Raw genomic sequence first — 23,101 nt, 5'->3', positions numbered from 1 at the left:
CTCTCTCTCTCTCTCTCTCTCTCTCTCTCTCTCTCTCTCTCTCTCTCTGCATTCTTTTATCAATCTTTGTGCCATCGTCGCTGCTGCCACCCTTGTCGTTCTTTTCATCCTCATCTCCATCGTCGTCGGCCGTATTGCCCGACAATTTTTACGTAATGTTTTATTTACTGTAAGCACTTATTTATTTAGTTCAGGATTTTTGTTGTTGTTATTGTGGTTGTGATAGCATTTCTCTTGTAGAGTAACATTTAAGACATACTTTGAATCTCTTAAGTCGATTTAGCATTATTTCTCGTAGGAAATATCACGAATTACTCGAGCAACTCTCAACCACATGCCGAAAAAAAAGTCGTACAGGCACGGCACACGACGAGAGCGAAAAGGAAATCGAAATAACCAGATACGAATAAAAATAACAAAAGAAAAGTGAAAAAAAGCTCGTAACACGTAATCGACATGACTGCCGTATGTGATGCGGCTGAAAAAGAAAAAACGGTGCAGTGCTTGTTCCAAGAAAGCATATCACATTCATTTTTCGACGGTATTTCCGACAAAAAAAGTGCAAAAAATGCTCGAGCAACACACGTTTTGTCTATTTTTTTCAGGAGAGCGAAATGGAGTAATACAACGAGTGGAAAACGGAAAAATTCCTACAATTGTTCAATTGTTTTGTGTTGGCAATTTTTTTTTCGTGCTCCTTTTCTCGTTTCTTTTTTTTATTTATGAGTCGTTTTGTTTGGATGCGTAAGACAATAGATTTTCTGTGCACGGTGCTGTATTATTTTCGACTCGACTCTAGAAGCTTGAGAAATATCGAAAATGTTAAACAAAAGGTCTAAGGTTTTAGTCATGTGTCGCTTTTGGTTCGCCCAGAATTTTGATGTTGGCCGGATATTTTGAATGAATTGCTGCCGTTGTTCATGTATATTACATTGGGGAGAGAGAGCGGTAAAACTGTATCATTTGACCATGTCGGAGGTAGAATGTTGCGGTGAGAAAACCAACGCTATGCTCACTTGAATGAATGAGAGTGTTTGTGTGTAAGCGCCACAAAATTCGTTTTTCACAGACAAACATTCGCACAAAAACATTACATATGTTCGTACCGCACCCTGATATGGATAATATATAAATTAGTCGAACGTCCTGTGAGCAATACGAGTATAGTGGAGTTGTATTGCTCCTTTTGGTTCATTTTTTGTCTTGTTGTTCATTCTTTGTTGCTGGCACTGATGCTATTGCCGTCACTACTACTACTGATGCTGTTGTTGGTGCTGAGTATCTATGTAGATTGTAGGCTGGCAGGACTAAATTATTTAAATTGCTGTTGAATATTTTGAGAAATATTTATGCATGTAAAAAATGGGCAAACCATTATATGCGTAAATAATAGAGTTAAGTGAGAGTCAAGCTCCCTTTTCTCTCTATCTCTCCAACTTCCATGTCTTTGTCTCTCTTAGTTTATTGTTTATCACAAAAAAATGAAAGAAAAAAAGCGTTTCTGTGGCAAATATAGTAAAGAAGGGTGTATGAGATAAAGGCAAAAAGAAAATGCGGTTTGTTTGTTGGTGTTGGAAATTCTCACAAAATGCTCCAATTGAAATTCAATGCAAAGTGGAAATTATGTGATTTCGTGTGCATTTAATGCATTAATTTCCATTGTTATATTACAAATTCGTATGTTTCGCAACCATTTCAACTTGATTCCTGTAACGGGGGTGCAATGTTGCAGTCTGCACAATTTATGAATGCATTTTTCCTATTTGCATTCGGTGTTGCATCAAACAATTTTCAATTGTTCACGTTGTTCGTATGCAGTTTTTGTATTGTTGAGTGTGATTGTGTATTGTGTGTGTGTGTGCTAAAAGAGGTATAAAAGCGAGTGGCGTTGACAAAGTGAAATGAGCCGTACAATAGATTTTTCTCCTCTTATTTCCATTTATATCCATTAAGACGTCATATTCACACGTACCTTTTTAATGTTGATAATATTTTGCCGGCTTTTTCATTTTTGATATTATTGGATTGCTTTTATTTCGGTTGCTCGATTGTTGTTTGTGAAGTGAATAAGTGAGTGCGAGTCGTAATCACAGCAGAAAAAAAAACAAAAAAAAAAGTTTAACAACAAAAAATGCTCCGAATCCTCGGAACATTTTCAATGCTCATGAAATCATCATTCATCGTTGTCGGGCGGGAGCATAGAATATAATTTGTTTTCCTGGCATGAATTTATATATTTATATCTATATACATAAAAACAATACGAGAGAAAGTGAAAGAACAATACAGGAAAAAGAAGAGCGAGAAAGAAAGAGAAAGGGAGAGGAAGAGGGAAAGAGAGACAAGGAATGAACGCATGTGAATGAATTTGTTGCCGGTGTGTCACAGTGCCGTTTTGGCGTATTTTTCCTAAATATGGGCAGCTTGTTGTCATTTTCGAGTGTGACCTTTATTTTGATCGACCTCATACATCTTGTCCATGCTTCAAGAGATTTACAACATGCACACAAAAATGAGATGACAAAATCAAAACTAAACTCTGCAAATGTACGAATATATTCGGACGGATAGATGTTTCGAGAGAGAAGAAAGAGCCGAGAAAAAGTTTTGCATATTTAAATCCAGAGATACACACACACACACGTTTTGATTTATTTGTAAATTGAATGTCATTTTTCTAGCAAGACCATAGATGTGCGTGTGTAGGCGTCCGTACACGTTTCTGAGATAATGCATGACCATTAAATGGTTGAGAAAATGTATATATTTATTGCCGTAGTTGTATTGTATTCAATTCCATTTCAAAATAGATCTGTGCCTTTTGGAAAATGCGGATGTGTCATATCTCGATACCGTGATATTTAACATGCGAACAATTCCGAATCGGTGTAAGTATAACACGTACAAAATGTCAAACCAAATAAATATGCATGAGCCTTTGACTGATTTCCAGCTATTTCAACGCAATCAAATGTTCACATGATGACTACAAAATATAAAACGTACACACATACGTATGTGCGCACATCATTTACATAAGGTATCATGGCATTTATCTATATCTGGCTGTATGTTATCCGGGGCGCAAAATTTTCACTTGATAAAATTCAATTTAGCACATCGGCTTTTCTATGAATTTATAATTTTTGTTTTCATTCATTCAATTTCTCTCTCTGCCGTTCTTTCTCTCTCATTTTCACCCACTTTTCGCTGTTGCTCGCGTGGCCATTGATATGGTGATGGTTTCGGTAACAGCTCGTCAAGTAATAATATTAATATATGGAAAATTGGTATGAGTAATTTAAGGCGTTTTTCGGCTTTTGCATTTTATATTACATTCACGTTCACACCATAAACAATTTACGAAAACATTTCAACATTTGAAAATCTGTCTTGTAGTCAACGTCTCTGGCAAAATTGAACAATAAATCATGTGCTTAAATTATCGAATTAATCCGCAATCTGAATAAATACCGAACAATTAAACAGAGAGTAAATTCACTTGCACCTGTGTGTATGTGGCACATATTATGTGCATTGTGCACCTATGTGTATGTGGGGGATGTCGTAAAAACGACGGTTCGATGAATGTTTACACGGATTACGGCAATATGCCTTCAAAGTCATCTTTTATTGACTCCAGTCGCTCGAGGATTGTTTACAAGACGGTCTATAGCCAACGGCACACAATTCATTCAATATTAAACGGTGAAAAGTTAGGACGCTCGTAACCAAGACAAAAAAAAACGCAAAAATATAATGCGCCAATCAAAAGACCGTTTTGCGATTGTGTTTGGCACCTCACTTGTCGCCCTAACATTTTTTTTAGTATTAGACATTCAAGCTGGCCTAAATTTAAGTGGCACATACCTACCGATACCACCGGAAAATACAATAGAGAGCGAACAAACTTCGGAAAATGTGGAGAAAATGAACAATCAACCGGATGACAGCCAACAAATTAACGATATCGACACATTTGCCACTTTAAAGCGAAACATCGGTTTTCAGTGAGTTTAATTAGATTATATCGAATTCGAATTTTAATAACAATATTTTTGAAACAATTTCAGCTTTGACAAAATTGGCAAAGTAAGACAGTTCTTAGGGTCTAGGTCGTCATCACATGATATCGGGAATATTTTCATAAATTCACCAACTGATCGTTTTGTCGATTTACAAGATGCAATTAACTACATTGAATTCACCAATTCGGTTGCGACACAAGAGGAAAATGAACTGCCAACCTTAGGATATTTGATATCCGCTGAAGTAAAGTATGTTATCTATTTTGCTAATTGAAATTCATGTTTTACTTATGGAAATGTGTTTGATTTCCAGTGAAAATTCAACCATTTTGGACAAATTCAATTACGAAATCAAACAAAATGAATTGTATTCGAAGGATTCGAAAACAATTGATGCCCTAATTTATGAAATGGCAACACGTAAAATTTCAAGAGTTGGTAAGTTGAAGGACGACACTAAAATTTACCTTCATATGGAATTGTGACATTTTGTCTCATTTACATTTGAAATTTTCGTCTTGCTTTTCCTTCTTTCTCCTTTTTCTTTCTGTCCATCCCTCGCTCCATCTTCGTGTAGAAGAAAAAATGGGTGGAACTCAAATCAAGATGACAATGCAATTTGATAACGGGATGTTGGCTTTGTCGAAGCCTATGAGGTCAGTACACTGTTCACAAATTGAATCAATTATTCATGTGAATCTTGAAGAATTGTGCACGCATTGAAATATTTATGATTTGCATTGTCTTTCGATTCCAACACAAATAAATAGATTCCCGAGAGAGCAGCAAACGCTTGAAAATGTAATGTTATATGCTGACTATGAACGACATACGGCCGGTAACATGCTTTTCGAATGATGAACTACTAAATTGTTATCCGTATTGTAACTTTGTATTTATTTTTGAATTTATTTAGATATCGCCGCGTTCCATTTGGACAGGTAACATGCTTTTCGATTGATATCCGTATTGTAACTTATTATTCATTTTTGAATTGATATAGATTACTTGGTTTTCGACGTGCTTTTCCTGTCACTGGCCGATGCTTGAATGTTACGTCGGAAATTTATGACTTGGCGGACACGAAATTAAGAAACACGTTTTTTATCTCATTGCAACCATACAGTAACCAATGTTTCTACGGAACTTGTGACCGCTATTGTGATATATACCATCCTGTGTGCAGTGAAAAGGGAATGCTAGAGGTGAGGCTGGTTGGAGTACAAAATTACTATTGCACTTAAAATGGGACTCTAATTGATTTTCTCCCTCTCTCTCTATCTCACTTCAGACATCGTTTATAGCGTATTTCCCGGTTTATTTGGGCGTAAAGAACAATGTAAGTATGCAAGTGGACAGGGGAAAAAAGCTTTGAATTTAATTTCAAACGTATGAATTTTTCATACCGATTCTCTACAGCGCATAGCGCATCCGTGGCGAAAATCATATAATCCAAACCGTCAAGCCATTTGGGAAAAAGATCCAAAGTATTGTGACAAGGTAAAATAAAAAAATGATGAAAAAGTGTACTTTTTTATTATTCATACTAATTGTGCAAGTAAAAAATAGGTGAAAACCCAACCACCGTACAACAAAGGACGGCGACTCTTTGATTTAATTGATCTGGCTATATTTGATTTTTTATCCGGCAACATGGATCGACATCATTACGAAATCATCAAGTATTCATATTTCTTTCAATGAAGTACATTTCAAGCGCTACAAAAAGTATTTATTATGAAATGTGCCTTTTTTCTCACATCGATCTAGAACATTTGGCGAGGATACATTTACAATACACTACGATAATGGTACGAGTTAGTTGATTCATTTTCAGCATATTGGGAATTTACACGAAATTTACCACATATACTATGTGTTCGCATTTTAGGTAGGGGTTTTGGTCGTCCATTCTATGATGAACTTGCAAATTTAGCACCGCTCGTGCAATGTTGCATGATTCGGTCATCCACATTGAAAACACTGTTGAGGTAGGATTTCTTTCCGAATGAAATGGCCCCGGTTCGGGGTTTTTGGCTTTTCGAAACCACATTTGAGATGTTTTGTCATGGTATTGTAGGTTTCAAAATGGACCAAAACCACTGTCACAATTAATGAAAGAGTCAATGGCATCGGATCCGATAAGCAAAAATGCACCGGTATTATGGCAGCCTCATCTCGATGCACTTGACCGTCGTGTTGGTATTATTTTAACCACACTGCGAGGCTGCATTGAAACACATTCCATACATGACGTTGTTTATCCACGTGATGAATTTTAATTTTCAGCATGCGAGGGCCACAGCACCGAAAGAGATATTGCACCATCCAAATTTCACGATGATTGCAAAATTGAAACCAAACATTGCAAACATTGTGCATGAATTGAATTCTAGAATAAAAGCTCATTTGGCGCAAGCTGATTGAGAAATTTATCATTTTTTTTACATTTAAATTCAATCTCTCTACTTCGTTGATATTTTGAAATCGATTTTATCATACATGAGTACCGTCTGATATTAACAGTGGTGAGCCGAGAGAAGTGATGCAGGGAGGGAGACTTATATATTTTTTTCTCCTGCATTTGGAAATCTAGGGGGCGGTATTTTCAAATGTAATTCTAAAAAACTATGAAAGGTCATCAAAAATCTTTTCAAAATTACGAAAAATGTAAGAGCCAATGTGTAAACGGGTATTCTCAAATCAACTCTCAAGAGAAGGGAACACTTCGGACCCCTGGTCAGAAACCATGAATGTGTCTGAAAATTGAAATGCTATCATTCGATATCAGACTTTCATTTTTTACTAAATATATTGCAATAAATATTTCTATAGAATAAAAATATTTGATAGCTTTGAATGTATGCGTGAGCCGAGATACGTGTGCTACACACTTCATTTCCCCTTCGAAACGAGATATGTGACACACAGCGTTCCGAAGGGGAAATGAAGTGTGTAGCACAAGTATCTCGGCTCACGCATACATTCAAAGCTATCAAATATTTTTATTCTATAGAAATATTTATTGCAATATATTTAGCAAAAAATGAAAGTCTGTTCGATATTAAGTTGAATTCCCTTGAAATTCAGTTTCAATCGTTCCTTTTAATTCACCAATCTTGATGCCTTGCACATGAACTACATCTTATAAATTAAACTACTCATAGACCATGTTTGAAAATTGAATCAATTAGTCTCAAACTCCCATATGGGAGTAGTTGATAAATGCGATTCATTGAAGTACTCCATGACTATTCCTAGGTAACAACACTTGACATACTTTGATTTTTTTAAAGCGACAAAATCGAACCACTTGTGCAAAAAAATAACGATCTCTGTACTGTATCTGTGCAACGCAGAATCGATGAATGAATAAACAAATGTGAAACAAAAAAAAGGGAAAAGCTTTCGTAACCATAGATATATATCAGATGAATCTCATTTTGAAATTAATGCGACTGAAAATATAGATTACGAAAAATTGTTTGACGTTCAACATTGATTCGGTCTGGATTTTGTGTTCAAGCAAAAAAATAAAAAATAAATAAAATCCGACAGTCATACAGTAGTGAGCGCGACGTCGAATCAACAACAAAATGTTCAAACGAACAAGATGCAATATAATCATTGGCATTTGTATTTTTGTGGCTGTAATCGTAACAATTTTGATTGTAAAATTTCATCATAAGATCCGATTCGATGACGATTATTTGCTGACACCAAAATTTGACTTGTCAACCAAATTCAATGCCAACAACGCAAACAATGCAAACTGCAAAAACCAATTTGGAATCAAGTAATATTGCAATATTTACTTTAACTTTAACGTGACACTGATTTTCAAACTGAAATGTAAACAAATTATTTTCAGTTTCAAAAGTTTTCTGCAACAAGTTATTTGCCCGGCAAAAGATTTCTATATTGACTTACACGATGCCATTGAATACATGGAATCAAAAGAATCGCATAACACTGAAACGGATGCCAAACTGAAAGAAACTGAAACGCTTGCAGATTTTTTCAACTTCGGCCCAATGTAAAGTACACACAGACCGTGGATTTAAAAACTTATATTATTATACAAACATGTATGGTGTATTTGCAGGGAAAATCTGACTGTATTGGATAAATTTAATCTGGAAATCAAACAAACCGAACTGTATGCGGAGAATTCAAGTTTGGTTGGCGAACTTTTGCACGAAATGAAGACGCGAAAAATCATAAGAGTCGGTAAGTTTATACAATTGATGTAAAATTTATTAATAATAAATTCAAAAATGACATATAAATGTGCAGAGGAAAAGAGTGGTGGAACTCAGCTGAAATTCAAAATTATATATGACAACGGAATGTATGCACTAGCCAAACCAATGAGGTAATTTAAAGTCATTTAACATGACATTAAGGTTAAATCATTTGTTTCATTGGCAATAAATGTCGATTTTCGTTAGATTCTCGCGGGAAATGGAAATCGCTCTTCCTAATCAAATGCAATATGCCGAATTTGAACGACATACGGCAGAAATTGCTGCATATCATCTGGACAGGTTTGCAAAATATAACTATGTGTCAGAAATTGGTTATTATATATGTATATTTCATAATTTGATGTGATTAATTTCTATTTTCTATGACAGACTATTGGGATTTCGCCGAACAATGCCGGTTATTGGTCGAATACTTAATGTGACATCTGAAATATATGAAATAGCACATAATAATTTATCGGACACCTTTTTCGAATCAGACGGACCAGAAAAGAATCAATGCTTTTATGGTACCTGCTCGCAATATTGTGACAAATTTCATGCCTTTTGTGCAAACAAGGATTTGCTTGAAGTAAACAATTTTGCTTTACGTTTTCTGATGATTTTATATATTGACAATTTTTAATTTTCTTTGATAGGCGGCGTTTATTGGCTTTCTACCCACTTATTTTGATGTTAAAATAAAGGTAATGCAATAATTTTATTAAGAATAATAGAAATATTGACAGTGTGGAAAAACTCTTATCAGGAATACGAAAACCCATGGAAGAAATCATATGATCGGAAACGAAAGGCCATTTGGCAACATGATCCCCAGTATTGTGAAAAGGTAACACCAATCAATGTTCCATTGACACACACGCATAGATAGAAAGAGAGAGTTCTTCATCTAGATTTTTGTTGCTATTCTAAACTATTGCAAAGCTATTCAATGTGTAAATCACCACATCTGCTATATGATAGGTTAAGAGGCGAAATGAATTCAAAAGTGGGCCACGACTGCTTTATCTCATCGATTTGATAATTTTCGATTTTTTGACGGGCAATAAAGATCGACACAGTTATGAGATGTTTGGGTATACACCATCTTCGTTAAATTTAATCGAGTTCATTCAATTAACATATTTAATTTTCCCTTTATTCCCAATTAGACCGTTCCATGATCCAAACTTCCTTATTAATTTCGACAATGGTAAAAAAGGGCACATAAAATCAAGTATTAAGTGTTGTAACTTTTTTTTATTTTATAGGAAGAGCTTTTGGACACCCATACTATGACGAAGAATTAAATTTAATACCATTGGCACAATGCTGTATCATACGATCGTCAACCCTGAAAACGCTTCTTAGGTATTATTTGACGCTTTTTTGAATAAGCAATTTGCTACATTTCGATTTTGTGACATCATTTTGTGTGATAAACAATTTGGATTCCCATATTTGAACATCTAAAAGATCAAAATAGAGGCGTCTACAGGTGGCAATCCACATCTTTCGCACTGTCACAAAATTGAAATGTTTCAAATAGCTGATTATTTCGCATCAGCTGAGCTGAATAGTCACTTTAATATTATATTCTGGAATAAAACAACGCAAAAATACGATGGAAAAATACAAACAATAATAAGAAATTTACAGAAATGTGATGTTCTGTTTTAAAATATGCGTTCTTTGCATTGTTAGGTTTCACAATGGACCAAAGCCGTTGTCACAATTGATGAGAGAGTCATTGGCATCCGATCCAATTGCAGCAAATGCGCCAGTTTTGATAGAACCACATTTAGAGGCATTGGACAGGCGTGTCGACATTATTTTGAGAACATATCGTGAGTGCATTGAGAATAATCTTGTTGATGACGTCATATTTTCCGGTGATAATTTTGAATATAAATCAGAATCCACCACCTCGGACGTTTCGGATTGGTAGTAACCGCAAACAATAACATGTTTGTTACTCATGGACTATTGCGATTTTTTTTTGGAAATGTAAATAAAAGATTCATACTTGAAATTACACAATAAATTTTTGTTTGAACAGTTTGCCGTCGCCGCGCAAAAAAATATTGTTTCAACTCATTCTATGGTTGCTATAGACTTAAAAGTCTACTGCGATTCATTCATTTTAGCTCATTCCGCGTCGAGCAACACATTTTATTTTGTTGCTTACTTCTGAAAAAATATAAATACAATACAATGAGGAAGTTATTTCATCGACCTGCTGTGGCATTTGCGGCCGCACTTACGATAGTTTTTTTGATAATTCTCCTTAAGACATATTTTAGATTAATTGATTTACAAGTGCCAGTTCTTATTGAAAAGCCTATCGAAGTCACATTGGACAGTTTAGAAAGGGGGCAACATAAACAATCTGTTATTGTTGAAGGTCCACAATTACCAAACCGAATAAGTTCCATTGCAGTCCCAAAAACAATAATTACATTCGGGTAAAGCTGAACATTCCTTGCTGAAGCTTACTTTCTCAATTTTTCATTGTTTTTTTGTTTTAGCACTTTCGAAGCGCTGGCTGGAAATTGTTTTCTCCGCGACGATGTGGAATATGAATCATATTTCAATAACTTTGATGAATTTGATGATCTTCAAGATGTGGTTAACAATTTGGAAAATCGGGTAACACAAGACGATGAAAAATGCGATACTCTTGGCGATCTTTTCAATTTAACTGAAGCAACGTAATTTTGTTTACATTTCATTTTTGCTTCACTTCTTTTTTATTGGACAAACCGGAGTTTACTAATTGTGTTATTTCTGATATATAGTTCATCCGAAGACGCTAGTCAAAGAAAGTTCTACTCCGAAATTAGTCGGTATCGATTGTATTCAAACAAATCAGAAGCAGTCGAGGATTTACTTTACGACATGAAAACACAAGGAATCTCACGAGTTGGTGAGTATCTCTCCTTTCAATACAAAGACAAGTTTATGCAAAAAGATATATTGAAAGTCATACAATTTGAATAAATTATCAGATGAAACGGAGGGAGGCACACAGTTTAAATTAACGGTAACATTTGACAATGGCGTTATGGCCTTATTCAAACCAATGAGAGTGTCGCGTGAACAAGAGGCATTGCCAAATCAAATGTACTTTGCTGAATACGAGCGTCACACCAGTAAGTTAATTGAATTATTTAAATTATTAATAAATAATTTTTTTTTATTTAATTAATTTTTATTTTTAAAGGTGAAATTGCTGCATATCATCTTGATAAGTTTGTTACTTCTCTTAATTTACTTGAAATAGACATTTGAATATATTTTTTCGTTTTTTTTTTACATCAGAGTATTGGGGTTCAGGCGTGCGATGCCTGTTATTGGTCGAAAAATCAATTTAATCACTGAAGTATTGCGACTTGCCAAACCAAATTTGCAGCGAACTTTTGCTATATCGCCAAAACCAGATGAAAACATATGCTTTACTGGTAATTGCAAACAATTTTGTGACACATACCATCCGATTTGTGGAAATGGCACAGATCTAGAGGTTTGTTTTTACATCAATACACACATGACCTCAGTAGATGAAAACATAATTTCTTATTAACAAATTAGGGTTCGTTCATGGCATATTTTCCTTATATGACGGGTACTGATCGTATGGTAAATTACTTTAATATTCAAATATGACATTTTTTTAAATTTACGATGTTTTTTTTTTTAAACCATTTTTAGACAAGGTCACATCCATGGGCGCAGTCATATTCGAAAGATGCCAAAGCACCATGGGAAATCGATCCAAAATATTGCCAGAAGGTTATATATAAAATGTTTTGATTGGATAATTGAATAATTTAATCAAAACATATCATTTGAACTAGGTCACCGAGTTGGAATTATTTTCACAGGGCCGTCTGTTATTGGAACTAATTGATCTGTCAATTTTTGATTTTCTGATTGGAAACATGGACAGGCACAACTACCAAAGATTCAAGTAAGCGTATCTTAAACGAAAACTCTTTATACAGTCAAAATTATTTAAAATAAATCGAATTTTCTTTTTGTTTGCATTTTTTTTTTCTTGAATAGAGCTTTTGGTGAAGATACTTTTGTCTTGCGCTATGATCACGGTCGTGCTTTTGGGAAAGCATTCCACGATGAGTTCAAAATACTTGCACCCATGTTGCAGTGCTGCATGATAAAATCGACAACATTGGAAACTCTTCTAAGGTAAATTCATCATGAAAACAAGGAGTCTTGCAAATATATATTTTTTATTCATTTTGTTCATTCATACAGCATTCACAACAGTAGCGTGCCTCTTTCGGAACGCATGAGAAAATCGATGGAAGAAGATCCATTGTCGCCAATTCTATGGGAACCACATTTAGAGGCTTTGGATCGACGATTAATGATTATATTGCAAGCTGTTCGTGGTTGTCTTTCCAAATCATCACAAGAAAAAGTAATCATACCAACAGACAACATCAGATTTGCATGACCTCTTTTCTTAATTCATTAAATCAACCTATAAATCTTTGTCGATACGTTAAATCGTATATTTTTCTTTAAAAAAAAAAAATGATGAATGTAAATGATGAGCAATGATTGCTTAATAAAAATTCAATATGTGTCTGGATATGTTTACTCGTTTTTTTTGTTTGTTTTACGATTTGCCAATCGGTTTCATTGCGAAATGAAATATGAATTGTTGTGCACTTATTCTATATATGTCTTTCGTAATTTGTGTCAATGATCTTTTCAACATATATCAACAATTTCTGTCGAATAAATCATAAAAAACGTGGCTGTCGCTGATTACAAATCGAGAAAATACGAGAGAATTGTGAAGATTTCGACATGGATTTTGATTTATTTACAAAAGGAATGCCATTTTGCAATGTTGTCTCTGTCTGATTTACCGAGTTCAATATCAATTTGAAAAGAATGACAGCAATGTGGTCTTGTTGTCATTCCATGTTCAGTGTATATTTTGAGCTGCGCTAAGCTTTACATTGCAATGGTTCGTAATAAAAAACCGATGAAACATATCAGAAGTAGAAAATTAACGGATCGGTTGATCATTTCGTTGGCATTTGTCATCATTCTAATAACAATATTGATAACATTTTATATCAATGTGTGCATGCAAATGACTAAAAGAAAGACAGTCGAAAAATCGAATTATATTCCGGGTCACCCACTCAAAACTGATTTCCAAAAGTATGAAAAATTCTATTTGTTCACATTTTTTCTTCTTTTTCCGTTTTTTTACTTTTACATTGTTTTCCCAGGAATGATGAACAGTCTAAAATTATAACCAGTGATCGATTGATCGAATCGAATGCTGAATGCATTGACACAACCGATACATTTCCCGACATACACGATGCCATTGACAAATTGCAAGATGAACAATTTGGTGATATAACATCAACAACTCAAATAAATCCGGCTCCAAATCCAACACTTGGTGAATTACTGCATATGAAAATCACGTAAGGCAATTACTGTTATTCATTTTGTACTTGTTATTTCCCTTTCGGTTTTTTTTTCTTCATTTCAGTAACGAAACGACCAGCTTGGAGTTGTTTCACATGCAAATCACCGCACATGAAATGTATCCAGAAAATTCAACGGTAGTCGAACAACTACTGAATGATATGGCGACTTTACCCATTGCAAAAGTTGGTAAGTATCGAGAATCGATTGAGTTGTTTCAAAGTTTGACAGCGAGTATTCATTTCGCTTTAAACTTTTCACTCGATATCTAGATGAAAAGGATGGTGGCTCACAACTGAAACTGACTATTAATTATCGAAATGGAATGACTGCTCTCTTTAAACCAAAGCGGTAAGTGAGATTTTCTTTTTGTAAGAGAAAAAAAAGTTATAATATATAAACCTCTACAGATGTGATATAAATGTACCAAATCCCCAAAATCAAATATATTTTTCCGAGTATGAGCGTCACAATAGTGAAATTGCCGCTTTTTATGTTGATCGGTAAGAGAAAATCGATGTTATAAATTCGTAATATGAAAATTCAATTGTGTATTTAAAAGACTATTAGGGTTTCGTCGCGCCTTGCCAACGACCGGCAGAACTATAAACATGATTACAGAAATAATGAACATCGGCAGTTCTTCATTGAAGCAAACTTTTTTCAAATCACCACCACCAGACGAAAATATTTGCTTCACCGGTCATTGTCAACAGTATTGTGATTATGATACTCCCGTTTGCGGAGACGGTGATCAGTTAGAAGTGAGATTTATTAATACATTTAAACGGTATTTATTTTGAATGACATTTTCAATTCAAGGGTTCTTTTATGGCTTATCTACCAGACGACAACGTGACAGATCGACGTGTATGCTAACATTCGATTTTATTTATAATAGCTTTTGAATGGAGTTTTTTTCTTTTTTTTTATTTTAAGACCTATTTTCATCCATATCAACGCAGCTATAGTATGACCAAGAAAGCCGAATGGGAAACGAATCCAAATTACTGCGATGAAGTCAAGGGGAATTTTCCCATGGAGAGGGGACGTCACTTGTTGGATTTCATTGACACCGCAATCTTGGATTTTTTGATTGGAAACCGAGATCGACACAATTATCAAATTTTTAAGTGAGTTGAACAATTCTCATGAAATCAGAGGTATCGAAGAAAGCATTGTGAAATAGATGAAGAGACGAAAAAGTAAGGGTGTTTAATTAACATTTTGGTGGACCGGCATTCCGTTAACCAGGGTAATTTTCAAGAAAGTGGGACGGACACAAAAAACTTGTCCGTTTGACACCTTTACAAAAAATCCCACCGCGGGTGGTTTTTCGCTTTTGTCAGATACATTTTTCGTACATACGTGTCAGATACATCAGTTAATGTGATTAAATTGTAAAAAAATGATTGTAATTTTGAAAAAAAAAAATCTTTGCATGCAGAATATTCTCGAGAGCTTTTCATATGCATTATGATCATGGAAGATCATTTGGTCAACCATTCTACGACGATCTCTCCATTTTGGCACCACTTACGCAATGTTGTGTGATTCGAGTCTCAACACTTAAAAAACTACTGAAGTATGATTCATTTATTACTTTAAGACTTTCTCAAAAAGAATTTAACTACAAAATAGTTCACTTACGCTTTAGTTTTCATCACGGTTCAAAGACGTTATCAATTGCTTTACGTGAGTCACTAAAAAATGATCCAGGTAATATTCGTAGCATTTTTTTTGCTTTAAATAATGATATCAACCTACATTATCAAACAGTTGCGCCAGTGTTGTCCGAAGCGAATTTCATGGCATTAGATCGTCGAGTTGAAGAAATCCTGAAAGAAGTTCGAAAATGCATAGCCAATAAACCTGCCAAAGGTGTTATCATTTTACATTAGAAAATCAATATTTATTTTTATACAGAAGTTAGTAATAGTATTTGAGATTGTTTTTAATGTGTGTTACGTCTCTCAAATTGAAAAAATTGTATATTTATAGTTATGTAAATTTTACCGCTCATTTCCATTTGAAATGTTATTTCAATTAAGACGTCACATTCACACATCATAGTTTGTGCTAGTTTGTACTAGCCATTCAAGAGATAAAATCGTATTTTAACATACACACACAGTTACTGTGAAATCTTGCCTGTATAGTAGCCATAATACGCAACACTGCATTGAATGGAACTTGAGCAAGCAGCGAGAGGAAGAGGAACAAAAGGATGTGTATGTGTGTTTGAGTGTGTATTTGTAGATTACCTTATTCAAAAAGCCGTAGTCATAATAAATTACAAATTTTCCATTGTCATATTTCTGGTCGTTTTGTTTGTCTGTTTTCCGTTTGTATTTTTCAGCATTTTCCGTTGATTATGTTAACTGGAGAAGGTTGAATGGGCCGAAGAGGGGGAGAGTGAAAGATACAGTCAGTTGAGTTAGTTTCTTAAACGAAACTACAAACAAGAACCGAAGGAGTCTATTATTTAAATTTTGCCTAGCACTTGTGTGATTTATTTCACAAATTGAATATCATTTTTTAAAAGTGTATGTGTGTGTGTCTACATTGAGATATGAGACCTGCGAGAAGAAATGTACAGCACACCATACACTTGGCTCTCTCGTATACAACTCAATATACACAATACGAATGTATGATTCGTACGATGTATGTATAATGCGAGTATCCGGGATAATGTGAGACCATTAAGTAGTTGAGAAGCCAGAAGCCGGATATATTTATATACACGAATGAGCGGCATATTTACATGCAAGAATACGATCAAATGGCCTTATGCCAGTTTGGCTCTAATAAATTCAGCTGCTCCTTTCAAGATATTATGCTATTTCGATTTGATTCCATTCCATTTGTGTGTGTGTTTGTACACACATGGCACCAGAGGTAGCGGCCATATGTGGAAATCTACCTTTTGAGTAGTTGGTATATCGTATGGGCTTGCATATGAAATATGTAAATGGTAACAACGTCTGAATGCGTATCCTGAGATACAGAGAGAGAGAGAGAGAGAGAGAGAGAGAGAGAGAGAGAGAGAGAGGGAGAGTGAGAAAACTACGAGGAGCGTTGAGTGTCCAAACAAATTAAAACCCATATATTTTCAAGTGAGCGGCAAAAGAATGCAAAATCAAGCGACTTAATCAAATATTCTGAAACCTGACATTAATCTTTCACTTAGAATTTAATTTGTTGCAACGGTTAATGCCCACTTGGATACGTCTGAATCGGTGTGTGTCGGTTTTGGAAAAGGATACAGCATTTTCAATATTCCGAAAACAGACGGCTGCGATTAGTTTATTATGAACGGTGCTACGAATGGAGTGAGTGATATGAGCAACTAAGGTAGATGTAGGTTTGTGTGAATAGATATTAAGGAGAGTATGAGGTTTGAGTGCTGAATGCGATTTGGTTTACAACTTATTTGAGCATGAATTGCATTCATTTTCATGTTCGCTGCATCGACGCCTTATTTACATATTTGCAGTGATAATAATAATTATTTTAAGTACACATATACAATAGCTGCCAAGATAGCAGGACACACACTCACAGAGAGAGAGAAAGAGGAAGAGAGCGGCAGCGGGGCCAAACGGTTAGTGCACTTGTATTCGTGTGTTATGACATCGTTGATACTATGTTGCCCATTTGCATGCAAAACCATTTTCAATATTCTTGGCATCGATAAGGTTTAATAACCCAATTTATTGCATCGTATTTTACAAACTGTATATAACTGTTGTACGATTTAACTGCTGAATATTTGTCTAAATGTGGTGGCTTCATATATGCAATGTGGATTTTGCTTGGTAAATCGTTTTTCTGCAGTTCAATGTTCAATTTTCAACCATTGTCATTTTCGAATTGAATAACACGAAATGAACAAAATGCTGTTGCTGCTGCTGATTGGGAACTATTATTATATTTTTCGATAGACGATTTTCTCTTTTATCTCGATTCCAATAATATTTAATGATGGCATACAGTACCGTATTGTGATCCTTTTGTTGAAACTTTTGCCCCGGCAAATTGTAAAACATGATGTTTAAGAAAGCAAAGAGCCAAAAATAAACATTTCAAAATATTTGCAATAATAACAGCAATCATTTGCAATCGAAATAATCTCGAAATTTATTTGATACGAAAATGGAAATGCAATTTCACTTGAATCATTTAAAACATGCCACGTATTAATTTAACGGGTCTCTATCTCTCTCTCCTTTCTCGATCGTTATTCGCAAAACATATTTTGAGCAGTCAAGCGATATGCCAACGAACAGATACACATGCAAATCTACAATCTTCAATGCATAATTCAATAATTTTGTCAATCATGTTATGTGCTTTGTTGATGGCGTCATCGGTGTTGTCGTTGTCTTGCAAACTGGCACATTAGCCAAAAATAATGGTGGCATAAGAAACATTTGAGATGCCGTTCATGTATGTGTGTAACAACATTTATTTGGATATGGATCCAAGAATGTTGTCTCACTGCCATCTAAGTCCTTCAACCGAATACATATTGCCAGCCAAATCTTTAATTGTATTTAACAATGTGAACGGCATTTTGATCAACCGTGAAGTTAACAAATAATAATCAACTCCATATTGGTACATTTTGTGGGCTCAAAATGCAAAACTATTCGGTGTGTACCCGTTGCACAGTCGTCTCGGATGTTAGTATAGGTCATAAATATTTCAGCACTGAGACAACTAAATTACCGGCTATATTTCACTATAAAGTTATAATAATATAATCTTGCCTCCGTATTTGTATTCGTATCAACAGGATGCTTGAGCCTTGATACCCCGTAAAATAACCTTACCGTGATACACATACACACATGTGTATACATTTATGTGTGTACAATATCTTCAATCAGATCAGCAAATATAAACATTCTTGCTATTGACTATATATCTCCACAATTGGGAATGCGAATGCAATTCACTACCCAATTTTCATCATACACATATCGTAAGCATTTGTGCACGTTGTTGTCAATGTCGTTTTCATAGAGCGTCTCGTTTGATTGTATGTTGTTATATGATTTCTAGTGGATTTTCATTTGATGACGTTATAAATGTTTGGTAATAAATATGATCCGATTTTCATCATGTATATCTGTATAAAACTATTGTAATGATAAAATCATTGTATAAAAGCCATCGCCTCGCATTGTATCGGTGACGTATCGTCTGCAATTTGATAGATAAAATCGTTACGTTATTTATGCCGCGTATATCGTCCCATACATGCAAAGATACACGACCCTTATTTTCTCTTTGTCTCTCGTCCATTCATTTTATAGGTGGAATGCTGGCTTTTATTCGAACACTGTTGACCCAATTTTTAATCAAAATAAAGGTATATATTGACTTTAAATGAAGGTTCGATAGTTTTGTGATAAAAGAAATGACAGCCATTTTGATGTCTTGAATATGTTCGACATACACAAATGATGAAAAGAAATTGTACAGCTTTGGGTTAAAATATCTTAAGGTTATGGCATTCGCCAGAAAATTATTAAATAAATTGAATGGACATGTTAGTATTTCTGTTGATACTTCAATAGTCACTGCTGCTGATACAAACACATTTTCGATGAACCATTTTCCATTTGAATGGTAATTGATGTGTATGCTATCGTAGATGTGTGTACACAGTGCATTGTGTTGATGTAAGTGAATCATCACCAAAATGTCATTCCATTTCAGCTAATGTCATCTATTTGTAATGCTTTTACTTACCTGTTTGTTAGACTATCCCTTAGAAAAATTACAAGTTGAAAATTTTGTAGGGCTTAAGCGGTTTTGATCAGGGGAACTCAAAGCAATTACTTCTACGTCGTCAGAATGATTTTTTGACACAGGGAATTACTCGTGGATTTTTTTTACTTTTAATTTGTTGGCATAATCTATTCAGTAGACTCTATTTCAAAAAGCTATTCTTTCTCTTTCTCTCTGTGTACTTCCATTTGTTGGTTCTCATTGAACAAACAATGTTACCCTAAGACATTTAGTGGATAATAGAAGACAATCGTTTTGGAGTTCAAGAACAACTTTTCGTTATTTAAAAAATTCCCCTCAACGTGCATGAAACGAGTGGAATTCTTTGAGACAATGTTGTCGACAAAAATACAGAGCACCGAGTACCACGTCCTTTGAATATTTTCCATTTTAATTTTATAAATTATGCATTGTTTCCAAACAAAAAGCGGAAGAAAGCTAAGAGGAATAAGACATAATCAATAATAATGGAATGACATACACAATCTTTGTGTTTTTTGAATCTTAAAATTTATTCATCTCATATTAATTTGTTGTTGATTTTTTTTGTTGTTGTCTTTATACGAACATATTAAGGCAATTTACATTTTCGATACTCTTAAATTTACTTTAATAATTATTAATTTAAATGGTATTATAGTTGTTGTATATATCTGTATAAGTGAATGATGTTTCGTTATTTCCACTTGTCGTCTCCTTATTTTTTTTCTTCTTTCTTTTGTTTTTACGCTATCATATCTATTTCATTAATATGTAAGTGAATTTTCTGCTTTAAATGGGGTCTATTCTACGTTTTTGAGTTGTCCTTTGTTCTCTCGTAAACAAATGCGAACGCATGTATCTCTTTCATTTTCTCACTTTGTTATTCCAGTGGATCTGTTTTTTTAAGTTTTTTTTTTCGTTTTTTTCTCTATTTCATACATTCACAAATACGGATGCCAGTAGCTAATTTGCATCATTTTATCTCTTTAGTTTATCTCTTAAAATAGGTAGATTTAATTTGTCTTCAATTATTTTTCTTTCGACTATTTACAAGGGGGATCTTTCACCTAATTCTTCATGAATGAAATGCGATAAAATGAAGTTTGTTTTCTCCCTTTTCAAACGGAAAATTTTCCACCATTTCATTGCATTTCACTCGAATCAGAATTACATTTTGTCTCTTCTCTATTCAACACTATATTGCTCAGGTTTTTGATACCAAACACGCTGAATATATGTGTGTGTGAGTGTGAGTATAAGTGTTGTGCTTGTCGGAAAGGTTTTTCATTCTTCATCTTTTTCTATCTGTATTTCTCAGTGTTTATTTATTCTGTTTGTTTACAAAATACACAGTATTTGCCATTGCATGGTGTTTTTTTCACTTTGTTCGCCTCTTGTTTTGTTTGTGCTATTTATGGCAAAAAGCGCAAAATTACTGCAAATGAAATTCTCTTCATCACAGTTGAAATTAAATAAAGTAATATAAATGTGGATCACACGATTGAGAAAAAAAACTAGTGTTTATTTGTTCGTATATCTCTTACAATTCAGCTTTAATTTTTCCTGGTATTATTTCTCAAACTCTTCATTTCCCTCCATCTATCTCACTCTTCATCTATCTCTCTTTCACTTTTGCACAATCTGAATATAATATTCGCTTTATGCATATCTTGTTACTTTTTCTCTGTGTAAAACCATTTTTAATTTAATTTTAAAACATCATTTTTTCCCATTCTCTTTCTCTTTTCATCTCTTTCGTCTCGTCTGCATTGAGTTTCGCCTCAATTTTTTTATTGAAATAGTAGTTCATTCAAGTTTGCAGAAAAGCACATGAAACAATGTGACGAAAAATTATCCTAATTAAGTAATTAATTGTATTTTAAAGGCTCGATGCTTCAATTTGCCAAGTTGCACAAAGTTTTTGCCTGTTGTATTTGGTAAATCGGTTAAACATGAAAAATAACTGAATCAGTTTCAATTTCACAATTCGTTTGGCCGATGCCGACAAACATAGACTCTTTGTTTCTGCGCCCGAAACGCACATATAGCATCGAACCAATTGAAGCGAAAACGAATACGAATCGACACAGTTTGTGGGTCCATCTATTTCTCTTTTTCACTCTTTCTCGTTCTCATGTCACTCTCATACCGATACACACACACATGAATCAATGCTTGGCATCGGCATAGGAGGATTAAAGAGCGGAGTATTGTCAATTCAGACCCACTAGTTTTGGAATAGGAATTTGGTTTGCGGTTAACTTTTGTCAAACATTTCCGGTTGCCGTTGCCAATTTTGTATGAATCGGGATATAAATGAGCAGCAAAACCGATGTGCAATTGTATTCGGATGGCTGCAATTTGGGAAACAAGTCTCAGTTCATTGCGTTATTGAATTTGATGAATAAAATTTGCAAATTACTAACGATTTGTGCCGAAGCGTATTTCGTTGGCACCGGGCACACACACACACACACATCGTTGCCACAATTGAAACAAACTGCTCCAATTTTCAAAAATCTCGAACGGCACAACATGCATTTGAACTCAATACGTACGGATCTCTGTGTTTCGCCTCACTTTTCGTGTTCTGTATCGTTGTGGTTTTGCAGCGAAAAAGGAGATTTTTCGAAATCAAGGATTCCACATATTTGTTTGAATGGATTCACACAGAGGGAAAATAAACCATTTAATAAGCGCAAGTGTGAGAAAAGGGTGAATGTATGTTTTTTCAATGGTCCAGAAAAGTTTGCTCATGTTCTGGCTTTTTTTGTGTGCCATGGATTTGCAAATCCGGCCACATTTCGAATCTCTTACATAAATTTTATGTTCAACGAAATTTATATGTCTTTTAAACGCAACGTGCCAAGCAACATGATTTCGTATGGCTCGACTACATTTGCCAATTTTGTGTGTGTGTCTGCGCGCTCATTCATTTCTTTTGGGCCAATGAAGTGTTACGGTCATAAACAGGCTTGTCTCGAAGAAAATAATACATATTCGATGGCATACAAGTGCATATCTCTTCATTTATGTAGAGCTTTTTTTTCATTTGCGTGTCTGCGTGCTCTCCAAATGTCGACAATGTGATTCATTGGAGGATTCGAATAAGACCATTTAGGGATTCATTTACTTTTAAATAGCATGGTCTTCCTTTCTCTTCTTCACTCTCCTGCATGCTGGCCATGCATTTTTTGGACATATTTTCCCAGCGTCTCTCCCTCTATTTCTTTTTTGCTGTCCCGTCGTTCATTCTGTTGTGTGATTTTGTATGTTTGTTTACCATCCACATTCCGTCGTCACATAAATTAACCGAAATATTCGGTTTTGTTGTTGCAAATTTAGACCATAAACCATTCATGTCGAATGCGATTCATACAATATTGTTGTTGTCGTACAATCAATCTTTATTTGCGACGATTCAATTTTATTGCGTTGCTCAATTAAACATTTCGCTCAAGATAAAACCAAAAAAGTGGTATCATATACGTACAAGCACACGCTGATATCGAGAACAGGCTGTTTACAAGTTTCACCTTAAATAGCGGCGGTGGTAATATTGAA

General features: G+C 34.6%; 4 protein-coding genes across 4 annotated transcripts; all 4 read left to right on the top strand.

Moving 5' to 3' along the window:
* Positions 1-3,654: 3,654 nt before the first annotated feature.
* Positions 3,655-6,483, top strand: LOC116341692 (extracellular serine/threonine protein CG31145-like). The gene is made up of 13 exons (XM_031768912.1): positions 3,655-4,010; positions 4,074-4,277; positions 4,342-4,466; positions 4,606-4,684; positions 4,799-4,866; positions 4,945-4,969; positions 5,032-5,233; positions 5,320-5,367; positions 5,448-5,528; positions 5,598-5,710; positions 5,799-5,839; positions 5,920-6,019; positions 6,109-6,483. The coding sequence occupies exons 1-13, from the start codon at positions 3,760-3,762 to the stop codon at positions 6,308-6,310; spliced, it is 1,539 nt and encodes a 512-aa protein (XP_031624772.1). The 5' UTR covers positions 3,655-3,759; the 3' UTR covers positions 6,311-6,483.
* Positions 6,484-7,596: 1,113 nt separating this feature from the next.
* Positions 7,597-10,339, top strand: LOC116341708 (extracellular serine/threonine protein CG31145-like). Its single transcript, XM_031768942.1, has 12 exons — positions 7,597-7,824; positions 7,900-8,064; positions 8,134-8,258; positions 8,325-8,403; positions 8,480-8,575; positions 8,666-8,867; positions 8,935-8,982; positions 9,045-9,125; positions 9,260-9,372; positions 9,448-9,488; positions 9,547-9,646; positions 9,980-10,339. Exons 1-12 carry the CDS (start codon positions 7,625-7,627, stop codon positions 10,221-10,223), a joined length of 1,494 nt encoding a protein of 497 aa, XP_031624802.1. The 5' UTR covers positions 7,597-7,624; the 3' UTR covers positions 10,224-10,339.
* Positions 10,340-10,410: 71 nt separating this feature from the next.
* Positions 10,411-12,892, top strand: LOC116341668 (extracellular serine/threonine protein CG31145-like). The gene is made up of 11 exons (XM_031768871.1): positions 10,411-10,740; positions 10,804-10,986; positions 11,074-11,201; positions 11,284-11,427; positions 11,499-11,526; positions 11,597-11,798; positions 11,867-11,914; positions 11,987-12,067; positions 12,133-12,245; positions 12,341-12,481; positions 12,551-12,892. Exons 1-11 carry the CDS (start codon positions 10,490-10,492, stop codon positions 12,750-12,752), a joined length of 1,521 nt encoding a protein of 506 aa, XP_031624731.1. The 5' UTR covers positions 10,411-10,489; the 3' UTR covers positions 12,753-12,892.
* Positions 12,893-13,259: 367 nt separating this feature from the next.
* LOC116341709 (extracellular serine/threonine protein CG31145-like) lies at positions 13,260-16,027 on the top strand. Its single transcript, XM_031768943.1, has 11 exons — positions 13,260-13,474; positions 13,546-13,749; positions 13,818-13,942; positions 14,026-14,104; positions 14,164-14,256; positions 14,316-14,517; positions 14,576-14,623; positions 14,693-14,886; positions 15,201-15,338; positions 15,411-15,472; positions 15,533-16,027. Exons 1-11 carry the CDS (start codon positions 13,272-13,274, stop codon positions 15,652-15,654), a joined length of 1,470 nt encoding a protein of 489 aa, XP_031624803.1. The 5' UTR covers positions 13,260-13,271; the 3' UTR covers positions 15,655-16,027.
* The last annotated feature ends 7,074 nt before the right edge of the window (positions 16,028-23,101 follow it).

The sequence above is a fragment of the Contarinia nasturtii genome, unplaced genomic scaffold (genome assembly GCF_009176525.2).
Source record: "Contarinia nasturtii isolate CC-2019 unplaced genomic scaffold, AAFC_CNas_1.1 Cnas_scaffold_745, whole genome shotgun sequence".
Taxonomy (NCBI): Eukaryota; Metazoa; Arthropoda; class Insecta; order Diptera; family Cecidomyiidae; genus Contarinia; species Contarinia nasturtii.
This window is presented reverse-complemented; position numbering and strand designations above follow the sequence as displayed.

What these genes read in the sequence shown, in the direction of transcription:
- LOC116341692 (XM_031768912.1), top strand. Translation starts at nt 3,760, where the DNA reads ATGCGCCAATCAAAAGACCGTTTTGCGATTGTGTTTGGCACCTCACTT. An exon ending in TTGATATCCGCTGAAGTAAA is followed by an intron (nt 4,278 to 4,341) that starts GTATGTTATCTA and finishes TTTGATTTCCAG; the next exon opens with TGAAAATTCAACCATTTTGG. An exon ending in ATTTGGGCGTAAAGAACAAT is followed by an intron (nt 5,368 to 5,447) that starts GTAAGTATGCAA and finishes GATTCTCTACAG; the next exon opens with CGCATAGCGCATCCGTGGCG.
- LOC116341708 (XM_031768942.1), top strand. Translation starts at nt 7,625, where the DNA reads ATGTTCAAACGAACAAGATGCAATATAATCATTGGCATTTGTATTTTT. An exon ending in AAAAACCAATTTGGAATCAA is followed by an intron (nt 7,825 to 7,899) that starts GTAATATTGCAA and finishes AATTATTTTCAG; the next exon opens with TTTCAAAAGTTTTCTGCAAC. An exon ending in CAAACAAGGATTTGCTTGAA is followed by an intron (nt 8,868 to 8,934) that starts GTAAACAATTTT and finishes TTTCTTTGATAG; the next exon opens with GCGGCGTTTATTGGCTTTCT.
- LOC116341668 (XM_031768871.1), top strand. Translation starts at nt 10,490, where the DNA reads ATGAGGAAGTTATTTCATCGACCTGCTGTGGCATTTGCGGCCGCACTT. An exon ending in TGAATACGAGCGTCACACCA is followed by an intron (nt 11,428 to 11,498) that starts GTAAGTTAATTG and finishes TTATTTTTAAAG; the next exon opens with GTGAAATTGCTGCATATCAT. An exon ending in ACATTGGAAACTCTTCTAAG is followed by an intron (nt 12,482 to 12,550) that starts GTAAATTCATCA and finishes TCATTCATACAG; the next exon opens with CATTCACAACAGTAGCGTGC.
- LOC116341709 (XM_031768943.1), top strand. Translation starts at nt 13,272, where the DNA reads ATGGTTCGTAATAAAAAACCGATGAAACATATCAGAAGTAGAAAATTA. An exon ending in ACAACGTGACAGATCGACGT is followed by an intron (nt 14,624 to 14,692) that starts GTATGCTAACAT and finishes TTTTATTTTAAG; the next exon opens with ACCTATTTTCATCCATATCA. An exon ending in ACACTTAAAAAACTACTGAA is followed by an intron (nt 15,339 to 15,410) that starts GTATGATTCATT and finishes CTTACGCTTTAG; the next exon opens with TTTTCATCACGGTTCAAAGA.